The 10,964-nt window shown below is 39.8% G+C and overlaps 1 protein-coding gene across 1 annotated transcript in view; it reads left to right on the plus strand.

Annotated features, from left to right (window-relative positions):
* The window catches only part of LOC140339697 (G-protein coupled receptor 37-like 1), a 31,441-nt gene extending 21,557 nt beyond the window's left edge, over window positions 1-9,884 (plus strand). The window contains exon 2 of the mRNA XM_072424506.1: window positions 8,259-9,884. Coding sequence (XP_072280607.1) covers window positions 8,259-9,029 — 771 coding nt within the window. The 3' untranslated portion in view covers window positions 9,030-9,884. The remainder of the gene's footprint in view (window positions 1-8,258) is intronic.
* Window positions 9,885-10,964: the final 1,080 nt, after the last annotated feature.

Below are 10,964 nucleotides of genomic sequence, written 5' to 3' on the forward strand. Positions count from 1 at the left end.
TTGGATGCGCACTAGTGGCAAAAATAAATTGTGTTTACCACTGCAGATTTGCGGTAAAAGGAGGAAATTAAAGTGTTATGTGTAAGTTTGCGAATGTTAATATCTAGAAAAAAAAAGACTTGTAAAAAGACATTGTCCATTGTAAATTTAAAATTGTAACTATTTTGTTGTAATTCAATTAGAAACTACTTCAAAAGTTCTTCTGTACCTGTCCAAACGAGGAACACAATGTTTCATCATATCCTCTTTCGGAGGAGTGAAATATAGTATAGTATGATATATATATATATATATATATATATATTCTAAAATGATTTTTGAACTTCTGAAATATCTGTGTATTTACATGGAGACATATATATACTATGGTAGAATTGATAGTGTGATGCCAAATTTGGAAGATATTTGACATCATGTACCTCAATTTACCCAGGATAATGGGCCTGAATAAGGCTATGATGCTGTTTATTTGCAACTTTTTATTTGGGATCCAAGCCTGGAGTGTCCTGAAAGGAATGGGTGAGCCAGGCATCCCTTTTTCAGGCCAGAAATTGAGAATTGCTCTGGAGCACCTGGCCATTGATTAAAAGTCATCTGCTGTCATGCTTTGGGGAGACAAGGCCTCTAGGGGATTCTACGGCTTGCACAGTGGTGGTGTGAGCCCTGAGAAGGGCCAAGAACCAGAGTCCAAGCAGTTACCAGGTCTTCTCCAGAGCCTCTAGTGGTGAGGATGTTATGCTGCTTGTTACTGCCAGGTGGCGGTCCTTGGGCACAGCAGGGTGAGCAGCATGAAACACGGTACCAAATCACAGGGCAATAGAATTGTCAAAGAAGGCCAGGGTTAAGGCAAGCAGCAAGCAAGAGAGGTCAGGTCACAAGTCAGGGGTCGAATACCAGGGGTTCAGGAAATAGAAACCGATGACACAGGGGCCACCACAGACACAGGGAACGCAGGAGACACTGGAAGCCAAAGGAGGTACAGGTGACATGGGGATAACCACAGACAGAGAGGAACACTGGAACAGCCCAAGAGAACTTGGTGGGAAAGAACAGACTGGCCAACAAGGCTAACACAGGAGCTGGACAGGGCAGAGCTAGCAGGGTCAGCACTAGTGGAGGGGCAATACTGATTAAATCTGAAAAAGCAGAACTGCAGGTATGCACAGGAGAGAGGCGCCTTTGCTTTTGTGAGGAAGAGGTAAGTAAGACAGCTGCCTTTGAGTCAGGGGTAAGTGGAGCCTGAGGCCAGGTGGCTCATGTGGACATACTGGGTGCAGCCTGCATGCTCGAAGAGCCCAGGAGGTCTCCCAAGGATTATGCCTGTGGGACTGATAGAAAGCCAAGAGGCTGAATTTTGTGTATATTCAGGTTAGGGACAAACCTATGGTAATAACCTACAATACCTAAAAAGGCTCTCACCTGATTATTGTTCCTGGTACAGGACCACTTCTGAATAACGTCCACTTTTGACAGCTGGGGCTTGACAAGCCCTCCAACCTTATAGCACACTTTTTTAGGTTGGCCATTAGACCAGCCTTCCAGATCGAATCCAGGACCACCTGCATTCGGGGCAGATGACTTTCCCAGTGTAGACTAAAACTGCCAAAAATGTAGTCTAAAAATGTTAGTCCAGGTGGGCCGAGGCACACTTTTTGTGTGGCTTAAGTATGCAGTCCATGATTTGCGGGAAGGTGGCTGGAGCCTCGTGCAATGCAGGTAACTGTTTTCTCCTTAGCCTCATTGGTTAGGAGTACCTGCTAGTAACCCTTTGTAAGGTCTAGGGTGGTGATGTACCTTGCTGGTCTTCTCTATGAGCTCATCTCTCCACCAGAAGGGTTGGATCCCCGTCTCTCATGTCCCTCAGTGACACTCTCTGTAGCCCACTGCTCCTCCTGGTATAGTTCCTGGAACAGGGACAAATCTCTTCCTATCACACCATGCAGCAAAAAAAAGGGAGACTGCCATCTCCTGCCAGTTTCTGCAGGTGTCACAAAGGTCAGAAGGGCCATTGGGTATTTTTTACAGTACTTGTGCACACACACTTCTCTTACTTGACTTTGGTCAGATAGCAATCTTTCACAAGGAGAGTGTACACTAAATTGAGCAGACTCCCAGTGTCAACCAAAACAAGGACAGTATGCTTACTGATCTGGAAGACACAGGTTGCACCTCAGGATAAACAGTCAGGCCTGGGTGAGCAAACATGGCCAGGATGTGCCAACGTGCCACCACCAGCCTTGAAGCAGTCCCTGGGCTTAGTGTGGGCTGCCCACATGGGACCTTCTTTTTGGAGACTTGGGCGCTGTACTCATTCTCATATCTCATAAAAGAAGTCTGTGACCTCATTCTTATACACCAACCAAAAGATGCACCAGAAAGAAAGGAGAAGAAAAAAAAATAAGGAATAACAAGAACCAAATAAGACAGGGTAGAGAACATTCTGGGGAAAAGGCACAAGTGCACAGTTCATTTAATATTTGATATGGGAAAAGGGGATATGGTTATATTTTCTATTGTCTAGTGTTTTATAATTAAATTTAAACCAAACCCTGGGATTGTAAAGAAGATTTACAAAGGACAGATATGCAAAAGGTTTTTTTGGCAGATATTTGAAATAGTACCAAAATATGATACTGTACAAATGCCATTACTTCAGCGTGCAGAATACAGTTAGAAAAACTCTGTTATCGGGGTATCATACTATACAGATGCCTCTATTGAGATGATGAAACAGTCCTATTCAGTGCCTAAGAGGTAAAGTTACTTAAAACAGTACAAAACAGTGCTCTCCGTTAGTCTCTTATTTATTCCCAACGCATTTTGTCTTAATGGTTTCCTCAGGGGAACTCTAGATGGATGTTTTAATGTTTAAAATCATAGAATTATGTACAAATCATAATTATAATCATAATATACATATATCCTATCCTCTTAGTGACATCACTACAAGGTATAATTCTCAGGATATCCAAGGGTGTGAATCTCATTATGGATATGTATATGTAGTATATATTAAAGAGATAAAATAAAATCAAAACTTACTCTGTGTTGTTTCAAAATAGATGAACTGAAATCTTATTGTAGGATAGATGCAGCAAGTGCGGCTGACTCATATATTGTCTAGATAAAGCAATGAGTAGACAAATAGGTATAGGAGAAAAAGAAAAACCAGAAAGTACAAAGCTTGAAGTAGAGTGATAATAATACCATTAGGGCTCTTCCCTAACTAGTTTGTGCAGATGTTTATGCCCAAATCAAGGTTAATAAGGGAGTGGGGTTGTATTTTGCACACTGAAGTAATGGCATTTCTACAGTATCATAGTTGGATACTATTCTAAATATCTGTCTCAATATAAATAGCCAAAAAACCTTTTTTGCATGTCTGTCCTTTTGTTAATGGATTCATTAAATAGTCAGCAGTGTGCAATCAAAAGAATTTGGAAAACTGTATTCTATCCATGGGACCAGACACAGTCAAACTTGGACATGGTGTCAAACTGCATCACTTATAGTTTTTCATTACATAGAATCCTTGACATTTTTGTTTAACATGAGAAACTGTTGTAGTTTCTGACCACCAGGCTTTTGCCAGCATCATTTTGGCAGCTGTGAAAAATATAAACAATTGAAATTGTGAAGAAGTACATTGAGCCAGTTGTAGGTTGAGTAGTACTTTACCAGTTTTTTTTTTTTTTTGGGGAATGACTGTCCAAGAACCATATAATCCTGTTGGTATACCCCTATCTAGTATCTCCTTATCTTGGGGCATTCTCACCATATGTGTAGTAGGGTTCCACTCGTGGGACAGCCTCGAAAGCATCTGCCCGGAAGGTGGAAAGATATTTTTTGCAAGCAGTGTTGCACAATGTACCAGCACATTAATATTTTATAATTGGCTTCAATAGCTGACTCATCTAAACTACAATGGGCCACTGTGCCCCAGATTTGCAACCAATCATCTTGATCCAATGTTGTATGTATGGCAAGAAGGAGTAATAGATTATACTGTGTAGAAAAAAGACCTTTATATTGTGGTTCCCACACACATATAGGTTCAAATACTGTGGGGGCATTAGGGGTAGTCACTAGATTGATGTTAGTGGAAACAAAATGTTTATTTTGGAGGTATCTGGGAAGCTCAGAATTAGGTATTTTGTATTCCTTCTTAAAGTAGTGGAATAATCTAATAGCACTTGAAATGCACATGAAAAGTAGACTTATCTTCCATGCCTGGTGTAAACATGGGGTTTCCAATGATTGTTGAAAGTGGTGCATGTGGAGATAATAATCCACCTGAACACTCCACTGATTCCCAGATACATATATTGTATAAACGCTTTGAGTGATTTATAGAGTGCTAAAGCCCAGTTGCGGATGATGGGGCCAAAGCCCCAGTGGTCCAGGAGATAGGTGAGATAGGGCCACAGCACCAAATCAAATGCTTTTTTGATATCTAAACCTAAAAGAAATGCTGTCCATTTTTTAGCTGCGTGAATTAAGTGCAATGTCCTGCTAACATTGTCCCCAGCATGTCTTGGGGTAAAAATCACACTTGATTGAGTGAAACGAATGCTTGGTTGCCACTGTTTAGTCGTTTAGCATCCAAGTTAAGGAGATAGATGGGTTGATAATTTAAAGAAGAGGAATTGGAATTTGGTTTTGGAATCATACATGTGGATGCATCTAAAGTGCCATGACTGGACCTACCTCCATCCTGTATTGCACTAAACAGCAAGATATGAGATGATATTTGCTGCATACTTTTTCTAATAGGAGGCCATAAAGTCATCTGGACCTGGCTATATGTTAGATTTGAGAGCTTTGATCACCATTAATATTTCAGTTGCTGATATTGGAGCTTCTAATTTGTCATATAGAGCCTGAGGGATTTCATGCAAGTCATATTGGCTAAAAAGGATCTCACTTGATCTGAGAAGAGTAACGAGGCTAGATATAATGCATTATGTTTATCATGGAAGATTCACAGTATTTAAGTAGGTTCACTGGTTAATTAACCACAATTAACCCATAGCCTAACAGGCTTGAAAGACCTATCAGACCATTTCAGCCAGTCTGCTAACAGCATATGTTGCTTATAACCATAGATGTAATATTTATATTTTGTCCACTTGAGATGTTTTTCTGCCACAGAGGCTATGTATAGGTTTAGTTGGGTTTGAATGTTTTTCCATTTAAGTAGGATACACTAAGTGTTGCGCATGCAAGATGAAATATTTTGTTTCTAATTAGACAATTTTCTCCAGCCTTTGTTTCTTAGGTTGTGACGCTATCTGAAATAACTTGCCTCTCAGAACTGCCTTGTGTGTGCACCACAGTATCTCTGGGGAATCATTCTCTTTATCATTCAAATCAAAATATTCAATGAGAGCCTCTTGGTCAGTAAACAGTCATTGAGAGTCCACCGTAAGGCAGAATGTTTTAGATATAATATGATGAGCATATGGTCGGAGCAGGGGATTGCTAGGATGTCACAAGAGTCAATTAGTGATAAGCATTTTGCATAAATGAAAATGTTATCTATTCTCCATTATAATTAGAGAGGATGTGAAAAATATGTATAATATTGTTTCTATGGGTGTCTCTCACCAAAGGTCTGCCAAGGTATGGGTGTGAATTAGGTCAGACCTAATCACAAGGGCCATATTCATTTCTCCATATATAATTAACATGCCGCAGAAATGAGTAGCTACCAATTGAAGTAAGTTAGTGAAAAAAGGTAATTGTCGATCATTAGGGGCATATGAGGACACAATGGTAACTTTTGCATCAAAAAGTTGACCCGCCACAATTAAAAAATTGCCTTAAGGGTCTACAATTTAATGGTACACAGAAAATAGTGTAGTCTTACAGAACTCTAAAAGAACCCCACACTTCTTTATCAATGCATTGGCTAGGTACACCATTAGGTACACAGTATTTAGGACAAGACGTTCCAGAATAACTAGTTTCTTGTAAGCATATTACATCTACCTTATGCCAGTTAAAATAGTGAAACACTAGATCTCGTTAGGTGAATTCAACCCTTGTACATTGAGTGATAGAACAGACACAATAAAAGCACTAACAACTCCCATAGCATGTTGTGCAAAATGGGAGGGGGGGTCTGAGGATTAATGGGTAGGGCCGAAATAGGGATAAGGCAGAGATAAACTAGAAAGGAAGGAATGAGGGCAAAGAGAGAACTAAAAGTAGAGTAAGAAAAAATACCCATGTAGGGCAAGGTGGGGGGCTTAACACCCACAGATTGAACTGCAGTGGAGCTTCCACCAGACAATATAGGTACAAGGAAGTCTTCTAAGGTACTTTGTTGGAGAGCACAGTGTCTGCCACTTAACAAGAAGGGCTAGAATTGTTAGGGAATATGTATTTATTGTACAATACACAGTGCAGAGATCAATATATTACTTGCAGACCCAAGCCTAAACACCAAAGAAAAAAGGGAAGATTAACCATAACATTTTAGAATGTAGTAGTTAATCAATGTAGGTTACCCGAAAGAAAAGGTCTGATAAAATTGGAACTGCTCTATCTTGAAAAAAATGCAACATCAATCCCTGACCCTTTACAGGAGAACCAGTAGAAAACACCCAGTTAGAGGTTAGGAACAAAACACCAATATTATAAGCCAGGTAATCACTCAGGAGGCCAGCACCTCGGGGGCACTTAACTGAAGGGATGATGATGAAGCCTACACATGGCTTGTTTAGGATCTTCCTTTTCAGTTAGTTGGCGTGAGGACTTGATTGCTTCTTTTTTTCAATACATTTTTCTTAGATAAGGTATAAGAGTAAAAATCCCAGGTTCAATTAGAACAGCATAAATAAAGAGTGACAGACCAGCAAACATTATATACCCGTATATGCAATACAAAACAGTGGCCGTATGGTGCAAAATACCTGTTTTTAGATACAACATAAAATGAACCAGGGAAGGGGTATTTAGGGTGGTAAGGTAACCTGGGGGGGTGGAATAGAAGCCTACGTCAGGGGGGTTAAAAAATTAGGAGCAGTGTTCGATCCATTGATTCAAGTTGAGTTCAAATGCATGAGCAGTGTCCTTGAGAGTGCAGGTAGGCTTTTCATTAACTATTTTCCAGTTAAGTTTTGTTGTCAACAAAGACAGGGAGATGGAGGGACGGCCTTGACCAGTGCAATTCTGGCCGCTAACAGTACATAATTAAAGTGTTGATCCCTCTTTTTGACAAGGTAGGACTAGACCCCTGATGGCTGTCATCATAAGATGCAATAGGCAGACCCACTGTAGCAAGTTCTCAAAGTTCCCTTGTAAAATGCTATGTAATACATTTAGCTATAGCTTCTAGTGCTGAGTGTAATATTTGTTGATTTTTTTCCATCATAACTTCTGAATTTGGGATGGGGTCCAAAAACAAGTATGCAGTTAAGCTTTTGAGTGATCTTTCAAATTCACTGAGTAGATCATTGTGTGCTCGGTGTGTTTCTGGACTAGACGCCACCATCTTTGGATTTTGCTCAGGCTTTCTTGGCAATACATTTAAGCTACATACACACGTCAAATTTTTCTCACCCAATTATCGGCTCAGGGCAGATCCTGGTGGATCCAGAGACGATGAACGACGGGCGATCCCAATGCAAGGGAAGAGGAAGAGCGCGCAGCAGGGTGCCGCTCCATCGCTCCCCCCCCTCCATAGAGCAGAACAGTGCTGTATGTACAGCACTCATTCATGCATCGAGCGGTTCTTATCGTTGGAAAGGATCATAAAAGATCCTTTCCCACAACAATAATTGCACATGTGTACGCAGCTTTAGAATGTCTGAATTTGTAGCTAGATATCGCGCCATTCTGTTGAATGGGGTGGAGCCATTTCAAGGTGTGTCCATTACTGGTACGGTGCACACCGGACCGGTGAACCTTTTTTTATTAAATTATTACACACTGTATAAGATTCCTGAAATTGGCTTGTTGTTATCTGACAGCACAAAGTATTTTTTTTGCATCTGGTATCAACCATGCCAGATTTTCTTTTGCTAAACTACTCAAACTTTCTCACTCTCTAATTTTCTTTCACATTGTGATTGATTGTTCTGATTTTATCTGATTTGATTGAATTATCTTCCAAAATGCTTCTTACTAACATTTAACAGACAAAATAAGGAACAAATAGGAATGTGTATAGTTTTTAACATTATTATTTTTTTTTTTTATATTGTGTGTTTTATCTTTTGCTGCATGTTTATGTGTTTTTCTTCTTTTCATAGGTTTCTTCATTTGGGGTCTCCACATTCTCCCTTTGTGCTCTGGGCATTGATCGTTTCCAGTCAATAACATCATCTCATTTATCATCAAAATCAGAAGAGCAGTGTCGGTCCATACTAGGAAAGATATCTATAATCTGGATTGGTTCATTGACACTTGCTCTTCCAGAAATTTTTTTATGGCAACTCACCCAAGAGCATTCTCCAGTATCTGACCTGATCATTGACTCCTGTGTCATGGACCCATCACCTGAACTCTCTCCAGTTTTCTACTCCTTAGTTCTTACTTATAAACATGCTCGAATGTGGTGGTTTCTGGGCTGTTACTTTTGCCTGCCACTTCTTTTCACAATGACTTCTTTACTGGTAACTTTGAGAATTGTTGGAAGTACAAAGAACATAAAAAATGTGCAGAGTCAATGCCAACTCAGTTGGATAGTGGCAGGTTTAGCTATTGTGTACGGCATCTGCATTTTGCCTGAAAATGTCACAAACATCTTGCTTAGTTACACCACCATTGATGTTCCCAATAATCTTCTGATGCTTATTACTCAGTTTTTCTTGTTTTTAAAGTGTGCTGTGACACCTGTTTTACTCTTGTGCGTTTCTAAACCATTAGGACAGGCATTTCTGGATTGCTGCTGCTGCTGTTGTGATGGTGAACCTAAATCAATAACTGACCATAAAGCTGAGCAGAGTAATGGTAAACTGGAACAATTTACTACCCCTAACTGTACAAATGTTTCAGAATTACAGCTCGGTACACCATGTTAATCTATGACAGTACAAGTATTACACTATATATTATCAGATTTCATCCAATACTGACTTGATATTTCCCAAAATATAAAAAAATTATATTTACCACCCTTGTAGCAGTGAATATTATATTGATATAGGTGCTGTAGAAAAAGTAGATCAAGATCAAATGAAAAATAAAAAATGAATAGAAAAGGAAATAAGAACAACAAAATAACAAAGGACTGTGTGATCACTAGTTTGATTTTGTAAGCTGATTTTAGGGCAAACTTATAAGCTTACATGTAGCAAAAGAAAAAAAACTGACAAGATGGTTTATATAGTAAGTATATGCAGCATAGTTTAAAAGGTTTAGCACAGGGGTGGGCAAACTTTTTTAGTCAGGGGCCACAATCTGAAAAAAAATTTGCTAGAGGGGCTGTGTTGATGGTAGAGTGGGTAGGGTTATGCCATCATGACACCCCTGAACGTAACGTCATGATGGCATAACCCCGCCCACTCTCCCATCACAGATCTAAGCCTGTGATGGGAGAGTGGGCGGGGTTATGAACAGTGACACAGCCCGCCCACTCTTCCATTACAAGCTCAGAGCCTGTGATGGGAGAGTGGGCGGACTGTGTCACTGCACACAACCCGCCCAATCTCCCATCGCAGGCTCAGATCCAGGGACGTGCCAGAGAACACCCAAAGGGCCAGAGAAACATCCTCATTGGGCCCTATAAGCCCCGCGGTCCGTAGTTTGCCCATGCTTGGTTTAGCAACTTCGATGTTAAAATTGTGCAATGTTCATGCCATTGTAGTGCTTATGATTTATTGTCTGCAGAGCTGTGAACTTTCATTTGAGTTGAGTATACAGGGAGTCCCCGGGTTACATACCTGTGTTTAAATTGACAACCCCTTCCACCAGTAATATAATGGTGTAGACATGTTCTACTCCTCTCTCCAATGCCCATGATTAGTCACTAGAATTGGTGTCATTTAGTGCAAAAGTCAGTTTGTTACCTCTCCGCACCTATATAGCTAAAAAGTATTTAAGAAAACATGCTTCCCACACACCATGTCATGGTGAAAAAACGGTGTGGTTGCGTGCTTAAAGGTGAGGCCAGATGATAGTCAAAATTTTAAAGAATATAACCCAAGGATACATGCTGCGGTTGTTGTGTTAGCATTTCATGGTTACTGTACCTATATAATATGCCTAATTTATAAAACAGCTATATTCCAATCCTCCTCAGGCCTCAATGCCATTCATCCTTCCATATTGTCCTACATAAACTCCTACATAAAAAATCAGTAACTTACTAAGTAAGCATGTTTGGTAAACTGAATGCTATACTTAGGCAAATTTCACTGATATACAGGTAGTACATATGACAAGTAGATAATAAAACTCAGTTTTGTTCTGCCCCATTCACAGCAGCACAGGGTGCACTCTTGACACTGAACACCAGGGTTGGGGGAGAGTTTATTGTTAACTTTGGCATCCCATTCATAATGCCTATTAAAGGAGCATAGACATTTTTATAGTTAAATCTCTCTTTATTGAGTCATGATAAAAAAGATACATTCAAAATGTTTGATTTTTTCCCATAAGTGAGTAAGGGGAGGAAGGTATATGTGACATAGAGTGAAGGACAAATCAAGCAGTAAATACAAAATATAAAATACAGCTCATACAATAAAGGTAACTGTAAAATGAGAACAAACAATCTACATTCTGTTAAGTAAATAACACCAGCCTAAAGAGGTTGAATCCCTGAGATTAGAAGGTAGAAGATATTTATTGCAATTTGCTTTGATTAATAGAAATCTTGGGCACAGAGTTTCTCAATTATCATAACATAATTACCTCTGTCTACCCACAAAGCTAGGAGGGAGGGGGGACGTGCAGTTTTCCAGAATAGAGGGATAAGCTAGGAGGTGGCAAAAAAGCTTTTCTGAGATTATATT

Source organism: Pyxicephalus adspersus, chromosome 1 (genome assembly GCF_032062135.1).
Source record: "Pyxicephalus adspersus chromosome 1, UCB_Pads_2.0, whole genome shotgun sequence".
NCBI lineage: Eukaryota > Metazoa > Chordata > Amphibia > Anura > Pyxicephalidae > Pyxicephalus > Pyxicephalus adspersus.